This window comes from Pseudorasbora parva, chromosome 13, assembly GCF_024679245.1.
Source record: "Pseudorasbora parva isolate DD20220531a chromosome 13, ASM2467924v1, whole genome shotgun sequence".
NCBI lineage: Eukaryota > Metazoa > Chordata > Actinopteri > Cypriniformes > Gobionidae > Pseudorasbora > Pseudorasbora parva.
In genome coordinates, this window is record NC_090184.1 from 20,712,038 (window position 1) to 20,733,866 (window position 21,829).

The window sequence follows — 21,829 nt, forward strand, 5'->3', positions numbered from 1 at the left end:
GGTTGAGATCTGGTGACTGTGAGGGCCATTTTAGTACAGTGAACTCACTGTCATGTTAAAGAAACCAATTTGAAATTATTCAAGCTTTGTGACATGGTGCTTTATCCTGCTGGAAGTAGCCATCAGAGGATGGGTACATGGTGGTCATAAAGGGATGGACATGGTTAGAAACAATGATCAGGTAGGCCGTGGCATTTAAACGATGCCCAATTGGCACTGACAAATATGCATTCAAACATGATTACGTTTTAAGTCTATTTACTAATTTTATGTCATTAAAGGTGTCATTAACTTTTACTTTACATAAAAGTAAAGTAGGACTGATCTAAAACACTTATGTCCAAATTTGTTTAAACTTTCTTTATATGTCAATACATAATTAAAACGTAGGTACTCTGAAAAGGAGAGCATAAAAATCGAGTGACTCTAGACTTTTTAATCTGCAATAAACACCGCTCATTAATTTCGTTCGGGACGAACCAAATGATTGGCTTGGGCGACTGTCACTCTCTCTTGCTACCATGGCGACCACCGCTTTCGCTACAGGATCTGCCCACATGCGCGCGCTCGTTTGATTTGAGCAGTTCAAGAGGCAAGAAACCTAGGCAAAAAAATGGCAGAGAAAGAGCATTCAAAACTCACAGTGCAGGGTTTTACAGTCAACGAAGGCAAACAATGCAAAAAAGGAAGACAGTACGAGAAAAGGCAATGCACAGAAAGTCTTTGGATAAACAAAGAAATCAAACGCAAGTAAATATCTGCGTGGCTTTACAACGATGGTGAGAACTGAGGGACCTGAAAAACGACTCATTGCTGGCTGTATTTTTGCTGGACAGGTAATCTTTCATTTTGATTATAAAAAATTTTCATGAAGCTGCCTAATATAGCTAACATAACATTACTTAGCTATAAAGTTACAATGTTATACACACACGTGTGGGCGGAGTTAAAGAATGACGAGTGCGCACAAAGCGGTGAAGTCCTCAAGCGTGGAGAAACCCATGGCTATCGATCAGATTCAGCTAAGGGCTGGCGAGAGAAAGCATGTGAGTTTGATAAATAGAGAGAGAGAGAGAGAGAGAGAGAGAGAGAGAGAGAGAGAGAGAGAGAGAGAGAGAGAGAGAGAGAGAGAGAGAGAGAGAGAGCGAGAGAGCGAGAGAGCGAGAGAGAGAGAGAGAGAGAGAGAGAGAGAGGGAGGGAGGAAAAAGAAGGACTCCTGCGTTTAGAGAGAGTCAGAGAAACGACAGCAAAGCTATCTGAGGAGGAATGGGGAGCTCATAACTGATGTTATTGGAAAAACATGATGCTACCCGTTTTCTTTGCCTTATAAATATAACTAGCTCGTTACCAAATCAAACAAAAATATATTTTAAACTTTACCAGTACCGATATTCTAGCTTGATAGTGAGTACTAAAAGAAATCTTATTTGTTTATATTCATACTGATAAAGTTCGATTTTTTATTACATGTGATTCTGACATGATGTGACTACATGCACACTGCTCATCTGAGGTAAATAATGCGCCTTCCAGCTGAGCGGCCGGTGTAGCGCGTTCATGTATTTTGGGGGCGTGGCTTTGGAAAGAGCCCAGAAGGGAGAAGGTGGAGTGAATGGAAATAATGAGCTGTCTTTAAAACAGTCGTGAGAGGTCTACAGACACTCAATTTTTATACTTTCTTTTTCAGAGTACTTACATTTTTAATTATGTATTGATATATAAAGAAAGTTTAAACAAATTTGGAAAAAGTTTTTTTAACCAATTCCTACATATCCTACCTTTAAATAGTGATAGTGCTTGATAATAACATATTATAATGCTTGATTAGGTGGATTCATATATATGTAATAGTGCTGTCAAACGATCAATTGCGATTAATCACCTTAATCACACTTGATGTTTACATAATGTGTGTGTACTGTGTATAATTATTATATATAAATACACACACATTCATGTATTTAAGAAATATTATCATGTACATACTGTATGTATGTATGTGTGTGTACATATATATATATATATATATATATATATATATATATATATATATATATATATATAAACTTACTATATAAATATTTATATATAAATTACATTTTGTTTCTTAACTATATGTTTATTTATATATACATAGTTATAACATTTATAATTATAATGTGTGAAATTTAATCCCAATTAATCGTTTGACAGCATTAATAATTATATATAAAATAGTAGCAATATCAGTCTGACAAGTAAACTAAAAAATGTACTAGCCATTCTATTGCCAAGGTGTGCATAGAGGGTTGGTAGGTCTCAAATATTTTTTCCCTACTTGGTGTTCCACTAAGTCTCATTCACTCAAAATAGGGCAGCAGCAAGGCTATTAAAGTTTATATAAGATTTATAATGCACACTGCCTAACAGACAATATCTTTCAACACTAACAAACAAGATCCTTGTGTGCCAGTTTTGGAAGCCTCAAGCAATCCCATCCACCCAGCCTTGCATCGTCATTAAAGAAAACCTCAATAAAAGGTCAAAGATCATGTGCTGCCAATTGCCATCTGAAGAAGGAAAGTGGGGCAGCAGCCTGACATGAACTGTTCTCAATCATTTAACACCACGTTAACGCTCTGCAGACATCAGCTAATTCGTAGTGTGCTGGTTAGCTTCACATTAGGAACCTATCTTGTCCAGTCTAAATAGTTGCTATGATTTATATCGCCAGTAGTGACCACAATAAAGCACTGCTGCCCTCCACATCAAAGCTACAAGACAGTCAATTTAGCTTTGACAGGGAGAGAGAGAAAATGAGAAAGATAAAATGAAGAGTGTAAGTGCATTGAGCTCAATAAAAAATGCCCTTGGTGACATACAAACAAGCAAGAAATCTTTTGAAGTCTGATTTGTTATCCTCACCATCTCTGATCCTTGTTTCGGTCTCTGTTTATTCCTCAAACTTCCAGTTGTTTGTCAGAAACGCACGCACATCCTAATCTATGTAACATGACAAACACCCACTGACACCGCAGTGCAGACTGCTTAAATAAAGCCTGCTTAGCAATTCTTACACACACAATCACCCAGAAGTACTTCTACATAGCAGGTCAAAAGTCAAGGAAACTCCATTATTGCTCAATCCAGCAAATGGCAAAGTTGCAGTTAAATCCAGTGAAAGCCCAATCAACTTCCTGAAATGTAGTTTTCATCCATCTTCAATTTCAAAACTGTTCACTACACAATCCAGACCTTCAAATGTAAGAATACTCCAATAAAACGATCCTGTCCAATCAGCTTTGGTTATTCAAGAGCATGTGCCAATGCCCCATCCAATCAAAACCCTCAGCACTGGCCCACTGTGGATCATCCAATCAGGGAGTTGCATAAAGAAAATATGTGGCCCACTGGTCCACTCTTCTCTATCGCTCCATCTGTCTTTTCATCTTCGCCCACATGATCTCCATAGAAATGCACAGCAGAGGCTCTTGGAGCACCAGCACAGCATGAGGAAGGGTAAGAATTAGGAGAGAGAAAAAGGGAGTGGTGTTTGGGAGGGAAATGAGCTCCCCATTCCTCCTCAGACAGCTTTGCTGTCGTTTCTCTGACTCTCTCTAAACGCAGCAGTCCTTCTCTTTTTCCCCTCTCTCTCTCTCTCTCTCTCTCTCTCTCTCTCTCTCTCTCTCTCTCTCTCTCTCTCTCTCTCTCTCTCTCTCTCTCTCTCTCTCTCTCTCTCTCTCTCTCTCTCTCTCTCTCTCTCTCTCTCTATTTATCAAACTCACATGCTTTCTCTCGCCAGCGCTCTCTCTCTTTCTGTCTCAAGGCCACAGTTTTTTTCCACTCCTCTTCACTGGCTGCCGCTTGGCTGGACTTTAACAGCAAAGTGAAGCTGAGATGCAGTGACTCCACCTCCCTAATGCCGTCCTCACTCCCTCCCACCCTCCCTCCCTCCACAACCTCATCTGATCTCTTCTATCATTCTGTCTCTTCTACGCTCTCTAATGCATATTATCTGCGCCAAAAAGCATCTATGCTCAAACACTGAAGCAAACAGACAATAAGAGCAAGAGATTGTGGCAGAAACAAAGAGAAAAGGAGAGAGATGTGAGAGGTTTGATGTTGATATCATGAGAAAGCAGAGGGAAAGCAATTCCTACTAACTGACCTGCTTTTCTTCTTCAATGTGACCTCTACACACAGTCCTTAACAACAGTGTGTGAGAGAGAAACAGGGAGGCTTGCCAAATCCTCTAATTCGTGCCAACCCACAATTCAGCCACTTCCTTTCTCTCTGCACTACAACAACCGAATCTAACCACTCACTCAAAGCTACAGAAAGAAACCGAAAGACAGAAAAAAACAAAGAGGAAAAAAAACGGATAGAAAGAAAGACAAACATAACAAAGAAACAGAAATTAGAGAAAGACAGAAAGAAGAAGAAAAAGGAAGACAGACAAAAATAAAGATAGAGCAAAAGGGAGCAAAAACAGACAGATAGACAGCAACAACAAAAAACAGAACTTCTGTTCTGTTCACACTGACTTATTTACAGAAGTGACAACTGGAGCAACTCATTCCTATTGATTTAAATGCAGCTGTTACTCTCAAAACTGCAAATACTAAAAAAAACTCTAGTACAATGTCACACATTTACCAGCATTCAATAGATCTAAAATGATGTTCATATTGATACACAGTACATACATCAATCTGCAGCTACTGTCTCTAAAGAAAAGCATCTAAAAAAGATAAACGAGGAGAACTGTGTGCAGAAGCTCTAGGTTAAATGTTACATAGGCCTCTATCCTGCCATGAAGTGCCCCCACAACCACATACACACTCACTTCCCCTCATTTACTCAGAGACGTGCTCACAAGCGAGGCCACCCTGCCTTTAAAAGGCTGTGCCAGCGCGCATTAGTCACAGAGCGGAGTGGCTCTCTCTCTGTAGGAATGCAGCGAGACAGCCAGGTGCCATTAACATATATTACTGTTGTCTCTCTCTCACTTTAAAAATGGTCATAGATAAAAACATTAGCATTGAGAGCGGTAAACTGCTTTATAAAGGACAGACAGGGTATCTGGCTGGCATTAAAAGGGTAAAGGGATGAGGGGTGGCAGGATTTTGGGGGACAGAGTTATAGTAAGACTAGAAGATAAAGCAGATACACTGAGGTTAATAACAGCAGCACTCTTGTGGGAAAGACTGTGGCCTTTGTTAATGAGAACACAAAAAAGTTGATGAATGAAATGAATGAATAAATGAATGAATGAATGAATAAGTAAATAAATAAATAAATATGTACAGTGGGGGCAAAAAAGTATTTAGTCAGCCACCAACTGTGCAAGTTCTCCCACTTAAAAAGATGAGAGGCCTGTAATTTTCATCATAGGTACACTTCAACTATGAGAGACAGAATGAGAAAAAAAGCCAGAAAATCACATTGTCAGATTTTTAAAGAATTTATTTGCAAACTATGGTGGAAAATATGTATTTTGTCAATAACAAAAGTTCATCTCAATACTTTGTTATATACCTTTTGTAGGCAATGACAAAATGGTTAAACGTTATCTGTAAGTCACCACAAGGTTTTTACACACTGTTGCTGGTAGTTTGGCCCATTCCACCATGCAGACCTCCTCTAGAGCAGGGGCTGTTTTGGGGCAACACAGACTTTCAATTCCCTCCAAAGATTTTCTATGGGGTTGAGATCTGGAGACTCCAGGACCTTGAAATTCTTCGTATGAAACCACTCCTTCTTTGCCCGGGCAGTATATTTGGGATCATTGTCATGCTGAAATACCCAGCCATGTTTCATCTTCAATGCCCTTGCTGATTGGAAGGAAGTTTTTACTCAAAATCTCACGATACATGGCCCTAATTATTCTTTCCTATACACGGATCACTCGTCCTGGTCCCTTTGCAGGAAAACAGCCCCAAAGCATGAAGTTTCCACCCCCATGCTCCACAGTAGGTATGGTGCAACTCAGCATTCTTTCTCCTCCGAACACGACAAGCTGAGGCCATCCTTAAAAATATTCTTGTTTGCCGTAACCCGACCGACCCTGTCAATTTAGGGCCAACTCAATTTTTTATTTTTTTTCCCTTTTAGTCCGACCGACTTGCCGGTTGTAAATTGGCTTTAAGACCGACCAATTTCTTTTTTTACTCTTCAAACAACTGATACAACAGTAATAAAATAATATGAATTATATTTTAGTAAGTATTATAAATGTATAAATGGCCTGGGCCATACAAACGAAGGCTACGTTCTTTCGTTTATAGAAAAACCAGTGACGTCATCTATGTTTACACTATGGTTAACGGATGTCACACTATGGCCTGCACGTGCGTTCGTTTCGCCTCATACTCTCATTCACTGTAACGTTAGACTGTTAAAGCCCCGGCGGAGATTTCGCCGCATTGTGTGACAGGAGTCAGGACCATGGACACGTTACACACACCAGGCAAGTGCACTGCAGAGGGGAGGGCTTTGAGCCCCTGCCCTTTTTGAAAATTAATCAAAATTGCCCCTCTCAACATTTATCATTACTATATTGTGGCGAATAAAACAGATTTTCAATTATAATTAATATAACAACGTGTACAAAACAGTAACAAATGGCGGAAAAGCCGTTTATCTTGTCTCTGTCAGTCTGAAATGTCATTGTCATAACGCGTTGCTATGGGTAGCGTGTGTTCTGCTCGACCCCAGCGCGTGGTAGGAGCGGCGGCACTGGTTGTAACTTGAAAAATAATGCTTATGGTTCTGTCGATGGATACACGTGCACTACAACAGCGATAATAAAAGAAAACATGGCCAAAACGGTCTATCTTTGTAAACTGTGTTCAATGCATGCGAGTGCTGCCGTATGAGCAGTCATTTTCGCCATCATCACTCAGTATATTCGCCAGAAGACGCGAATGAGAACTCAGCAGTTTGAGAAGACCTGTCTCTGTGCGCAGCGCGCGCACGTCTCACAGCGCGCAAATATTGAGTTCTTTCAAGTCTTGCGTTTGAACGGACAAACTCACACAAAAAGTATATCAACATGTCGATCTTGATCAGTATCCATCAGACAGTCTGTATATGCCTTAAGAGAACTTTATACAGTTAAGAAAGACGAGCATATCTCTGTATTAGGTCTTAAAGGGGCAGTAGCCTTTACTGCTGTCTGTCAAACAAAAGATAAGGACTCACTCACTGCTCTTGACTGAATAGCTGGTTATAGCTACTTAATTAATTGAATTCATAAAAACAACTTTTTGCTTTTTAATATTCAAATGCACTAGTCTATATCACCAGATGCGTTGGTCTGGCAAGAAGTGCAAGCCACTTCAGAGACACAGATAGTTGCGTGTTCTGAGTTAACACAATCGAGCGTAAAAATAAGAAACATATCACAGGAAAATACTAAAACGGGAAGACAGTGGGAAAAGAGCTAAAATACGTGAGAAACCCAGAAAAAAGGGAGGGTTGACAGCTTTGAGTCAATGACAGCTAGCTGGTGGTTGGACCCTTTTCTTAAAGAATGCCCTTGAAATTTATGCAATAAACATGTTTTTGACAAATATTTCAATTTGTTTGTGGTCTATATAGCCTGCAATTAGCCTACACGCCCGAAGGCACGGCTTGAAGACCCAGTCAGTGTTGTCACGATATGCCAATTTGTTTAAATTCATACCTACGTAATCACCATCACCAAAAATTTACTTTTTTTTTTGTATTAAAATTTGAAAAAAAAAAAAATATAGACCTACCTACCGACCCTTTTTTAATTTTTTTTTACTGTTATTGCAAACCAAAAAATTTTTAAGGATGGCCTGAGTTTTGACCAAAAAGTTTTATTTTGGTTTCATCTGACCATATGACATTCTCCCAATCCTCGTCTGGCACTGCACGATTATAGTCCTTGGTGGCGTAGTGTTACTGACAGTAGCCTTTGTTACTTTGTCACAGCTCTCTGCAAGTCATTCACTAGGTCCCCCCGTGTCGCTCTGGTTCTTTTGCTCACAGTTATTGTGATAATCTTGCATGGAGTCTCAGATCAAGGGAGAATACCAGTGGTCTTGTATGCCATCAATTTTCTAATAATTGCTCCCACAGTTGATTTCTTCACACCAAGCTGCGCACCTATTGCAGATTCAGTCTTCCCAGCCTGGTGCAGGTCTATAATTTTGTTTCTGGTGTCCTATGACAGCTCTTTGGTCTTGGCCATAGTGGAGTTTGGAGTCTGACTGTTTGAGGTTGTGGACAGGTGTATTTTATACTGATAATGAGTTCAAACAGGTGCCATTAATACAGGTAACAAGTGGAGGACAGAGGAGCCACTTAAAGAAGAAGTTACAGGTTTGTGAGATCCAGAAATCTTGCTTTTTTTGTAGGTGAGCAAATACTTATTTTTCACTTTAATTTGCAAATAAATTATTTACTTTGACTCTGCAACTTACTGTGGAGTTGTCAAACCTCTCACATTTCTCTCCCTTTCTCTTTGTTTCTGCCACAATCTCTTTGTAAAGTTTTAAATATGGATATTTTTTCTTACACAAATGCATCGCTTTAGATCAGAAGACCTTTACTAACCCCCAGAGCCTTGTGGAGCACTTTTATGATGGATAGATGCACTTTTAAAGGTGCACTATGCAACTTTCCGTCCAATTGAGGCTGCCTCTTCAAGACAAAGGCGTAGTTTGATGACGCCAAGTTTGAGCGCAACATCTTGGGACATGTGGTCTTCACCTCACAGCCGGTGGAAAATAGGACACGAGCAGAAATCATGTTCATGGATGCGGTTAAAAAAAACGTTACTGTAGTATGAAGCAGAGCAAGACAGAGTGTTGTGGAGCTGAGCACGGCCGCTGGAGCGATTGTTATAAAAACACCCGCCTCGCGAACACCTGGACTTTTATTATGATGGGACGGGACGGGACACACAGTCGCCGGGCGTGCACACTATTTCCACTTTTCTGGTCATGAGTATAAGGTAAGGTACTTGCACAAAGTAATTTAAATATATGAATGAATAGTCAAATACAAACATGAAGGAATAAATCTGTAAATCTGTTTTAATTAATAGGGTTCTGGAAGTGAAACATTTAAATGTATATAAATGAAGGACAGATAAAAGAGTACTTTTCAAAATAAATTTGAAGAGCTATAAAATCCAAATCAGATTCAGGTTCTACATTACCTAAATTAATACTTGATGGCAAGAAGGCAAGGACAAGTTCTGGTAATTGTAAACAACAAATTTGATTTGGCTCAGGGGACTTTATCATTAATGAAGCATTATTAAGTTACAGATCCTGTAAGCCAGAGCAGCGTAAGGCAGGCGGCCCAATGGATCAGATATGTGCCGGTGCCAGAGAAACACAGAGCTGTTAACAGAGTGACGTGGAAGTAGCTCGTCAGAAGTAGGTCAACGGAGCGGCCGTTTAGCACACTAACAGTCTACATTACAGTCCAAACACGAACAAGAGGGAAGATTAGACCTTTGCTCTTTATTCAAGCTTTCTTTCCTTTTTCCTCAAATACAATCCCTCATGAAGACGTTTCAAGGTCCAGTAACAAAGCTCTTATTATGAAACCATAAGTAAAATGACACATTTCTGAAAGCAGCAGATCTGAACGACCTGCTGTCATATAAAGACACAGCACCCACATTTAGACACATTTTTATATGTAACACTAAGTGTATGTGTGAAATGAGGCTAAGGGTAAATGCTCATGTAAATGTTTGTGGAGTTGCTAGGCTGAGTGTTACAGGTCTTATCAGGCAGAGTTACATCTAGTTAATTTGACACAGGGAAACCTTAACTGTCAACATCCTATGAAGACAAATCGAAAGCCCATTATGACCTTTTAAAACTTAATTGTATGCGCACAAAAGGCTGCACATATCCAGTGGGAATGATGTCTATTCAATAAACACAGTAGTGACAAAATACACACACACAACATGACCGACCTTTCTTTGCCGTCTCCATCTCCTCTTCAGTCCAGCGAGAGCTTTCGTTCATCTCCAGGTTAGCTAAAATACAAAAGAAGAATGTCACATAACTTGAGATAATAAAGTCTTTATAAGGCTAATCCGAAACCATCTTAGTAACAAGTTTTCTAATTTCTAAGTGCAGGTTCCATCTCACTTAGTTGGTAGAGATTGAAAACTACAAAACTGTTTTAATAATATATTATTTCAATAAAAAAAGCATAAGACAGAAACTCAAGGTGAAGCAACATATGGAAATGACTCTTGTGAGGGACATTAGTAAAGCCCCCAGAGCTGCCCTCTTTAGACCCTCACGCTAAAGTATAGGGTACCTTTTTTTAAGCTCAGCAAGCCACTAAGATCTAAGCATAATTTTAAAAAAGTGCATTTCGGAAATTGAAAAGCCTTCCAACCCTCTACAATGCGAGTAAAACATTTGCATATGCGAGATGATGTTCACTCTGAGTGACTAAAAAATATCTATCATTAGCCATTGACTAATAAATTCTTAGATTTTATTCGCCGGTGTGTTAGAGGTTTAGAATAAGTTTAGCATAGATACATTTTCACTCGCTGAACACTGACTGAGCGCATGAGTGTCTCAGCTCATCAGACGACGTACCGTAAACTCTAGAGGGAAAGCGCATAACTCACCGTCACTTTGCTGAGTGCGTTTCTCACAAACAAACAAATACACACACACACACTGCACTTGAGAGTCTTACATACGACGCAGGATTGACGCGCTACACATTAACAATATTCTTTGTTGTATTTTCCTGTCAAAATACCAAGTTCTTTTAAATTATACCGCTTTTAAGAACAAGCAGAAGAAATGCCATTTTTCCGGTAGTGGGTGGAACTAATGCGCAAACGGCAATCTCATTGGCTGGTGCTCATCTTTTCCTGTGCCTGTTTTGATTTCAGCAAATCAGTTAGAGTGAATGCTGTCAACGTGATTAATATTCATGAACCCAGCAGCTCATAAATCCTTAGTGTGTTGTATATTGTTATTAGTAGTAGAATTATTATTATATTAATATTATCTTTTTTTTTTTTTTTTTTTTTTGCAGAAACACCAACAATATCTTAAGCAACAACAACAGTCAAAAGTTCAGTTCAAGTTAAATGACTAATATGCATTCATACATGACTACCAACAGTTTTAGTTCTAACTCTTTCCCCGCCAGCGTTTTTTAAAAAAAGTTACCACCAGGGTTTTTGATAATTTTCACCTAAATTTAATAGCCCATAGAATATTTTGTTTTATGAATATCTGAGCATGCAATATATCAAAAGACAGAGTTGACCCTCTTCTTTTTTTAAAATAAATTAATAATAAAAAATAACTCGGCTTGGAATTGCTTGCATTCCTTTTTATCAACATTTGAATATGGGTGCGTTTCATTAAAAAAAGCAACATTTGGAACAAAAAGCTGAGAAAACCATGTTTTTCTGAAAGACAAAAGTTTCCAGATCAGATTCAGAGCGATGATCAAACACAGATGGATTAGATCCAGTCCATCAACACCCCTAATGCTTACACAGTCCTGTAGCTTATCCTGGCTCCACATTTCATTCAGTAACAATTAGTTTTGATATATATATATATATATATATATATATATATATATATATATATATATATATATATATATATATATATATATATATATATATATATATATATATATATATATATATATATATATTTGATATATATATTTGATATATATATTTGATATATATGTATGTATGTGTGTGCGTATAGTATAGTATAGTATAGTATAGTATAGTATAGTATAGTATAGTATAGTATAAAGTATATCAGTCTGGCTACTAAACAAAAAAAATGTACCAGCCAATGCTGATTCTGTTTCAAGGTGTGTGTAGAGGGTTGCCTTCCCATTTACTTTCAAACCAGGGAGCATTGACTCATGGGTTCTACTCTCAAATTTAATTTGTACAGTATTTCATTACTAGGATCATTATTATTCTCTTAATATTGCTATTAAAATGTCCTCACATTTTGGGGAAAATAGAAAAGTGAAGTTTAAACTTTAATAAAATTATAATGGGACCGATTTTAATGTTATAAGATAAAAATTGTGCACAGTTAATTTGCAGAGCAAAACAAAGAACTCATTTAAACACATGACCTCAGAGACACTGAAAAAAACAACGGTATGTGCCAGTGTGTGCTAACCTAGCTCACTGCTGAGAGGTGAAGTGTTCTCTTCCTGCTCGTTGGTCATAGAGCGAGTGACTCGTCCTTTCCGGTGTCCTCGGCTATTTGCAGTGCGACGGCCTTTAACGGTTACAGGAGGCTCTTTCTCTTCCCCGTCCTCTCCAGAGGTGTCATCTCTGCAAAAAAAGAAACAAAGAAAAAAAACCTTATCAGTCATATCCTATATTTTTACTGATGCAGTAATCATGCTGTGCATTTCATAATCTGCTTCCCCTAATTAAATAATATACCAAAAATATAAATAATATAGCCAGGGCTCAACATTAAGCCTTGTTATGCGTTTGGTCATACACTTGTCCAGGTAAAAAAAGGGAAAGAAAATGTTTTAAGTTGAAATCTCTACCCGTGCTTTCCTGTCTGATTTCTACACTTTTCTATTCAATAGAGCTATAAAAAATGTAACAAAAATATAACAAAGAATAAAAAATAGGCATGCAAGTAAATATATATAATTTACAATTAGCAGTTATAGGTTAGGTATCAGTCCAAATTCTGAGCATCCCTAATAGAATTACACACATACATGAAAAAAATACATGACAGGGAAAAAAACACATATGCACAAATGAACACTATGCAAATTTTGGCTCACTAGCAAATGCATCCCACCTTCTGTGTCAGGAAGTGGCTGTGGGATGAGCAGACCCTCATTTATCTTACCTGCACATTATCCATCTTGCAGATACAGTACTAAATATAGGAGCAGCAGCTGTGCCCGCAGGTTGAGAATCATCAGGGAAAAGTCAAAGAAATGCACAGACTCTGCTTAATGCACTCCTTTAATGTATAGCTGGTGTGCTGTGTGCATACTGAGGGCTGTGTATTCGGGCCAGTGCTAATGTGCTCTAATCACACCCTACAGTACTGCTGACTGCACAGGTTTAGTTTAGAATAATACACTGTTACCTGCACTTCCCTGGAGTATTTTAATATAGTGTGCACCTGTGAGTGAACTAGCATTCAGGAACGAACAGCTTAGAAAATTAGGATAATACAGAATCTGCATCTGTAAATAGCCGTTGTTCTGTGGAAACAATGACAAGAGTACCATGTCAGAAAAAGTAAAGCCACTTATATTTAATTAATGTTCAATAAATTAAAAATAGATCTATATACATATATTTTATATAAAATATATTAACTTTTGTTCCTTATTAATGATAATTTGATTGATTACCTGAAAAACTTGAAGCAACGTTTACTTGTGTAACACGTTGTATGCAACAATACAATTAGTCCACGGTTCAATACATACCTCGGTTTTTGGTTGGGTTCGGTTTTTTACTTCTTTTTTTATTCTATTCTTAGGCGACAGGAACAGAAAGTTATTAGTAATACTCTTTCTTTCTTTCTTTCTTTCTTTCTTTCTTTCTTTTTCTTTTACTTAAAGGGGGGGTGAAATGCTGTTTCATGCATGCTGATCTTTTTACACTGTTAAAGACTTGGATTCCCATACTAAACATAGACAAAGTTTCAAAAGTTAAGGTGGACGTTTGATGGGAGTATTTCTTTGTCAAAAATACTACTTCCGGTTAGTCATAAGTTTCGGCAAGTTTTTTGAGATCATGCGTCCCCTTTGACGTTAATGGGGGCGGAATTTCCTTGTATGGGCCTTACGGACAATTCTACCGGAAGCGCGTGAGAGAGAGAGAGGGAGAGAGCGAAAATAACAGGCTACGCCCATCAAAGCGCTGGCTCGTAGGCTGCTGCAGAGATGATGTGCACATAACAATGTCACCAAAAAAGTGCGTTTTTGGTTGCCAGACCAAGACAGTCCTGCACAGATTCCCCAAAAACCCCGCGTTAAGGCAACAGTGGTTGGAATTTGCTTTTCCGGATCAGCAACTGAGTTGCGCGAATGTTTATATCTGTTCGCTGCATTTCGGTGCCGACGAAATCCGTTTCATAAACAAGGCCCAGCTCGACGCCGGATTTTCAGATCGCCTAATGCTGAAGGATGGAGCAGTCCCAACGATAAAGGTCCCAACGTTAGTACCGCGGGCGGTGAGTTAGACTGCTTCAAATGTCTGTGTTTTTGCCTATGCCTATCAAGTAGCCCAAACATGATCACGTATAGTTAATTGATCAATGGAGCATGCGATGTGTAGTGCGTGTACATTTGTTTAGCTGGCCACTATATGTGTAACTTTATGTTTGTGTATTGTAAAAGCACTCCAAACAACAATACACAAAGAGGGGGGAAATATGTTGAACTAAATAAGCACGCTTCTTCATTCAAATGCGCTACTATTCCGTGTCTTTCTATGTAAACACTAACTTAGCCTGCCGTGCAAAACCAGTCCGCTTACTGTCTACACAAACCACGCGTACACAACTGCACTTCCCATCAAGTCTAAAATGTAGGTTGAATGACACACTTTAAGCAGAACATCTCAAATGGAGATTGATAAAATGCAGCTTACTTGTTTATTGGTGTTTTCAGTTCACTGGCGCGCGACAGAGCTCGCGTGCATATGGTTGCCAGATTGGACTTGGATTGGTTTAGGTATAACACTGGATATCATACGGGTTTTTTTCACAGAAAAACTCTGTTTGGGAGATTTAATTACTGAAATCTGGCAACCGCACGAACGTAAGCTCTTTCTTGTGCGCGGATTATCTAAAAACACCAATAAACAAGTAAGCTGCAATATCTCAGTCTCCATTTGAGATGTTTTGCTAAAAGTGTGTCATATAAAGTGCATTATAAATAAAATGTATTATTATTATTATTATTATTATTTAGTCTGTCTGTGGTCTGTCAGGAAGGTCAGGACTCATGAGCTGAACAGCTTAATTGTTGTGAGCTGCTGAAATAAGCCAATCAGAGCAGAGCTCAACATTAATATTCATGACCCTTCCAAATAAGGCAAAAACAGAGCATTACATCCTAGGGACAATTTATAGGGTTGTAAATGGACCTGTAAAACTGTTTCTGGACAATTTTTGCCCTTAAATAAGCCACTTACCCTCTATGTAGATTATCAGAGAACAATTTAACATATTGTTTCAAATAATTCTAGGGCACCTTAAAAAGACTTGAAAAACCTTACTTAAACTTAACTTTACTTAAAAAACCTTGTACACATTCCTAGTGTATTGTATAATATAATATATATATATATAAAAAAAAAAATATATATATATATATATATATATATATAAAGATTTACAGTGGCAGCTCAGAGCTATACAGTAGCATTTAGGTATGAAATTTAAGGAATAAATGTAGGTTAAAATTAAAACTACATAGTTTGCAATATACAATATGCATTGATTAAAACTGTATTATTACTTTATTTAAGAGAAGTGAGTGATTTTCTTTGTCTTTTGTTGTTCTATTTACATAATTTTAGAGGTGAACTGTCTCTTTGAGGACAAGTGTTCACAATCACTAGGCTGCGCCGCTAAGACCTGCTTGCATCTCATATACAGACACACACGATTTAACTTTCACTTTACACCGACTGTGTTTATATATGTTAACCTTGTGTGTATTTGACAGTATTAGTGCAATAAAGAACTATGTCCAGTAATCACGTGTTTGACAGGTGCGTTCAGCGTATGTAAAAGGCAAATTAAATATACCCTGCAAGGCTTTAAAACGCGGCTAAACTGCCCCTAACTTTAGTATATATGATTGGATATTTGTTCATATCAGCGTGTAGACTCACAGGCACATTCAAACAGAGCCAAAATAAACTGAGAAAAATATTTAAAACGGAGAGAAATAGAAATAACTAATTTAATGCAAAATCGAGACGGTTCAATATTATATTGAGAATTGTGGCATCCCTACTTGTGTAAAAGGGTATTGAAATGTTGGTATCAAGACCAAAGTTCTAACCTAGAGCCTGTGACACGCAACCGCCTCAAAAGAGCTCTGAATCAGAGGACTTTAGCACCAGTGTTGAGTGGCAAGTCAGCAGAATGCTTTTTCCACCTGCCGGTTACGTAACTGTGCCTTCTCTTTTTAAGCTGAATCACAGAGGAAAAACAAGCTGTAAGGCCACAGGTTCAAAGGATTTAAAGAGAGAAAATGCAAGAAAAACAAACAAACAAACAAAAACAAAAACTGACGGACTGATATGAGATGAGAGAGAGAGAGAGAGAGAGAGAGAGTAAAGAGATACTCACTTAATGCCATCCTCTTTTTCATCTCCCTCTGCTTTTTCCTCCTCACGGTCTACCTCCTTCTCTTTCTCTTTTTCTTCTTTCTCCTCCTGGTTGTTGCGGTTCACCTGTTGCTGTGTCTGTTGGTTATTCTGTTAGCAAAGACAATCAAAAAACAGCCAATTCAAAAAAGAAAGAAAGAAAAGCACAATGGGAGATCACGTGACCCTTCGACGGCGATGCCAGCATAGTTTTCGGCTCTGCTCGCATAATCTTATTTTTTCGATAATCCTTTAACATACCTCGAATACTTCGACATCTATCTCATCATGAATTCTCCCCCAAACAAAGAAACACGGAAAAGGGAAAATGAACAGTCGCCTTTAAAGAAAAAATTCAAGGATTCTGCCATCTCCAAGGAAGAACTCGATGCAGCTATTGCTAATGGCATAAAGCTAGCCCTCCAAGAACAACAACGCGGTTTAGATATGGCCGTAATCTCCGCTGTCAGGGAAGCTATGGATTCCATTCTTGTCCCAGCACTACGTGACTTGCGAACGGAAATCCAAAAGACTAATGAAACTGTGAAGGAGATCAGCAGTGAACTTGAGAAGGTAGCCAAATCTACTAAACGGACTCAAGACCGACTGGATTCTGTTCAAACAGCCGCGCGCGAAGACAGGCGATCGGTTACCGAATTAAAGTCACAGCTAGACCAGCTCACTACAAAACTGACAGACCTGGAGGACAGGGGACGAAGAAATAATGTAAGGTTGGTGGGCTTACCAGAAGCAGTGGAAGGTTCGGATGCAATCGGCTACCTGAAAGATAACCTTCCCAAGTGGATACCCTCATTGGTGGGCCGAGACATTGACATTGAACGGGCACATCGTGTGTATGATGGAGGAGAGACTAACTCCAACAAGCCGCGCACCCTCATCTTCAGATTACTGCGTTGGCAAGACAGAACGGCTATCCTGAACGGAGCACGTCAAGTTTATCCAGTGAAGTACGCCGCTAATGGAGCGCGCGCATCATCCGCTCACCTGCCCACGCCTCTCGCTCATTCTTCGGCGCCAACAGCCGGCACTATCCTGTTCTTCCCTGATTATAGTCCAGCGACAACAGCAAAGAGAAAGAGCTTCAGTTCTACCATGAAGAAGGCCAAGAGCATGGGCCTGGAGCCATTTCTCATTTACCCTGCGCGGATAAAACTGCAGTATAAAGGCGAAAGGAAGATGTTCGACTCCCCCCAGGCCGCCGAAGATTTTATCAACTCTCTTCCGCGGAGGTCCACCTATACACCTGTACGTCGAGACAGTGGTGCTTCGGACGCAGCCTCAAACCCGACCGAAGAAAACAACCACGGGGATCCTCCTTACGCCAGCAAAGGCAATTTAGTGGACATGGCGGAATAATCTTAGACAACCTAACAAGTTATGTTGCAACGGTTAAACTCCGGGTCCTTACTACAAGATACGATCTAAAAACAAGTACGCTAAATTAGTCTCATTTGCCCAGTTTGAGAGGTGAAGAATGTATTCACTTTATGTCTTAAGATTGTGTGGGTTTATCTGATTCTGTTGCCATGCATTGGGGTGGTTTGGTCACGTATCTGGCTATGTTTATGTTTTTACAGACCTACGGTTTTTTGCCTGTGCGGTCTGTGTTAGTTTTTGTATATAGTTTTTCCCACTCCCTCCCCTTTACAGACATATTCCTATTTTTTGATAAAACAACAGTTTTGGGACATCTGTACGGTAATTGGCAGGATGTCTACATGCTTCTCTTACATCTTATACTAGCATGTTTATATTTTAAAACAGATCTTAGCGGTATATGTCGACACAGTCATTGAATATATTATCACTCAATGTAAATGGCCTAAACTCCGCTATCAAACGCACCCGTGTTCTTGAGTATATACATCGTAAAAAAGTGGACATCGCCCTGATCCAAGAAACACACTTAAAACAATGCGATGTGGCACGATTTCAAAATAAATATTACAGATTAATTGCATCATCGTGCGCCCTAAATAAGACCAAGGGAGTATGCATTCTTCTTAACCGAAAATTAGCATGTAGTGTAAATATTACTGGAAATGATGAGAATGGAAGACTTGCTTTTGCCTGTATTTGTATATTTAATCACAAGTTATCTTTCACATCCATATACTGCCCAAACGAGCCTGACAAAGATTTTTTTTCTTACATTGGTAAAATATTGTTAGAACAAAATGACTTTTCTTTAGTGGTTGGAGGTGATTTCAATGCAGTCCTTAATCCGTCTCTTGATAAATCTAATTCAGATGTAATAGGCAACTCTTCATCTACCTTATTGAAGTCGCTTCTCAAAGACTTAAATCTTGTGGATATCTGGCGTATACAGAATACTACTGCTAGAGATTACACTTTCTTCTCTAACAGGCATAAAACATTTTCCCGAATAGATTATATTTTTCTTAGCCCAACCCTTATTGCAGGACATACATCCATTAACATCTTACCAATTCTATTATCGGATCACTCTGCACTTATATGCAACATTGACTTGCCCAACATTAAGACAAAGGCCCCTAGGTGGCGTTTAAATACATCCTTACTAACTAACTCTAAATTTCTTAGTTCACTAAAAATACAATTAAAGGATTTTTTAGATACTAACACAAAGGATTGCTCTAATCCACAAACTTTATGGGAGGCCACAAAGTGTTTTATTCGTGGTTTTTGTATTTCATTCTCCTCAAATTTAGCTAAAACAAAAGATTTCCAGATCAAAAATCTCGAAAACAAAATAGAATCATTAGAGAACTTACAAAAACATAGCTTTTCAGATGATCGATCTAAACTGCTGGCCTCTTTAAAAGATGAATACAATACATTTGCCATATCAAAGGCGGAATTTATCTGGCATAGAACCAGACAAAAGTACTATTCTGAAGCAGAGAGGCCTAGTCACCTACTGGCTCTTATGCTTAAAGAATGCGAAACAAAAGCTCACATTTCAGCAATAAATACACCCGAGGGCAAAATTACCACCAATCCTCAGGTTATTAATAATATATTCTCAACATTTTATGAAAATTTATACAAATCAGAAATCTCTGATGTTGCTACCTGTAAACATTTTCTTGACAAACTAGAGCTTCCTCGCCTTAAGCAAACTGACCAAGATGATCTGGAAGCTACATTGGAGTTGGATGAATTACATAGAGCTGCAAAATGTCTCAATAGAGGCAAGTCACCTGGCTTGGATGGCCTCCTCCAGAGCTTTATTTAGAACTATGGGACATGGTGGGCACACTAATGCTAGATTCATTTAATTTTGCTATTAATAGTGGGACTTTCCATAGAGACCAAAAAACAGCACTCATCACCTTACTCTTGAAAAAGGGGAAAGATCCTTTGGAGTGCTCTAGTTTTAGACCAATATCTCTACTTACAAGTGATCTTAAGATATATGCTAAAGCTCTCGCTATACGCCTGGAAAAAGTTATTCAATCTCTAGTCAATGAGGATCAAACAGGATTTATCAAGGGACGTTATGCATCTGATAACATGAGAAGGCTGCTACACATCATAGAGGTTGCAGAGACACACCCCAATCCCTGTGCCGTATTTTCACTCGACGCAGAGAAAGCCTTCGATAGGATAGAGTGGAAATATATGTGGGCTGTTCTGCAGCGTTTCGGTTTCAGACATAATTTTATAGCAATGATTAAGGCACTTTACCACTCACCTTTAGCAAGTGTTCTAACAGGTGACATAATCTCCTCTTCTTTTACTTTGCAGCGTGGTACAAGACAGGGATGCCCGCTCTCGCCACTTTTGTTCTGTCTGTCTCTGGAACCCCTAGCACAAGCCATTAGGCAATCTACGGCTTCCCCTATGGAAATTGGTCATCATAATCATATTATATCTCTGTATGCGGATGATATAATTCTGTTCTTAGATCATTTTGACACCTCCATTCACCCAATTATTAAGGAATTTGATAATTTTAGCAGCCTGTCAGGCTACAAAATTAATTGGACGAAATCTGCACTTATGCCTTTAAATGATGTGCACACAAATGTTCCTATCCCTGCCTTTATTCAGTCCAAAAACTCTTTTACATATTTGGGCATTACGATTTATAAAAATATACATAAAATTAATAGAGACAACTTCAACACAATGTTAAGCAAAATAAAATCAGACATCCATAGATGGAGGAATCTAAAAACATCTCTTCAAGGTAGAATTAATACAGCTAAAATGAACATATTGCCCCGTCTCAACTTCCTCTTCTTTATGTTACCACTCTGCCCCCCTCCAGATTACTTTAAAGACATTCACTCCATGATTTCCAGTTTTATCTGGGATGGTAGACGGCCCAGGGTTCGTCTAAATACACTGCAACGACCCAAATTGCTGGGTGGTCTGGCAGTACCAAACGTTGAGCTTTACTACTGGTCATTTCAGATCAGAGCACTCAACACTTGGGTGGACCTACAGTCTACCACTGCATGGCGATTGATTGAATCTGCTAAGATTTTTCCACACAAGCTGCAAGACATTCTATTCTCCAGTGTAGCTAACAAAACAATGAAAAAAAATTTTGGTCCCATCATTGCCAACTCTATTCAAGTGTGGAAGAAAGTAGAACGGTGGATGGGCGGTCCACCCAAAGTCTGTCAGAACACACCACTATGGCATAATCCAAAGCTATTATGTGGCAACAAACCATTCAATCAACCATCTTGGTCATCCCTTGGGGTGAATACATTGGGTGATATATATGATGCTAAAGGTCTTTGCTCCTTTCAAGATTTAAGGACACGCTTTTCCCTTCCTGTGTCCTCTTATTTTGTTTACTTTCAGCTAAGATCAGCTTTAAAAACATATGGAGTTCCATGGAACTCTCCCCTCCCTGAACATCCCATGCTACAATGGATCAAACCACTACTGGGTAGACCTTCTGTCTCCTTAATATATAGTACACTGATTCGGCATAGCGCTAAGGTTCTACCAATTGAATCCATTTGGAATAGGGAGTTGGGAAGTCTAAATATAAACCTAGATTGGGAGAGAATATGGTGCAATTTAAGCATGACTTCTAAGAACCTAGCTCACCAACTAATTCATTTCAAAACCATACACAGGGCCTACATCACACCTTATAAGAGATTCCAGATGAAACTACAACCTACTTTCAACTGTCATATATGTAACACTGCTTCACCTGGAACGTTCTTACACATGTTTTGGGAGTGTCCAGTTGTCTCTAAGTTCTGGTTGCATGTAAATTCAGTTTTAGCGGATATACTTGACATCTTTTATGTTCCCAATCCTGGACTCTGTCTCCTTAATGACAGTTCGAGTATAAATCTAAAGCAAACTCAGCTCAGAATGGTATTTTCCGGGTTTACCTCTGCTAAGAAAACAATTTTGAAAAACTGGTTCTTTCCGGATATGTGTATGAAATCGTTCTGGATCCATAGTCTTGTCAACATT

General features: G+C 38.8%; 1 protein-coding gene across 8 annotated transcripts in view; it reads right to left on the bottom strand.

Moving 5' to 3' along the window:
- Positions 1 to 21,829, bottom strand: part of ncor2 (nuclear receptor corepressor 2) — a 168,177-nt gene that overhangs the window by 42,015 nt on the left and 104,333 nt on the right. For all 8 annotated transcript variants that reach the window (XM_067413414.1, XM_067413410.1, XM_067413413.1 and 5 more), the window contains 3 exons: positions 16,356 to 16,483; positions 12,177 to 12,334; positions 9,950 to 10,012 (listed from right to left, as the gene is read on the bottom strand). In XM_067413414.1, coding sequence (XP_067269515.1) covers positions 9,950 to 10,012; positions 12,177 to 12,334; positions 16,356 to 16,483 — 349 coding nt within the window. The remainder of the gene's footprint in view (positions 1 to 9,949; positions 10,013 to 12,176; positions 12,335 to 16,355; positions 16,484 to 21,829) is intronic.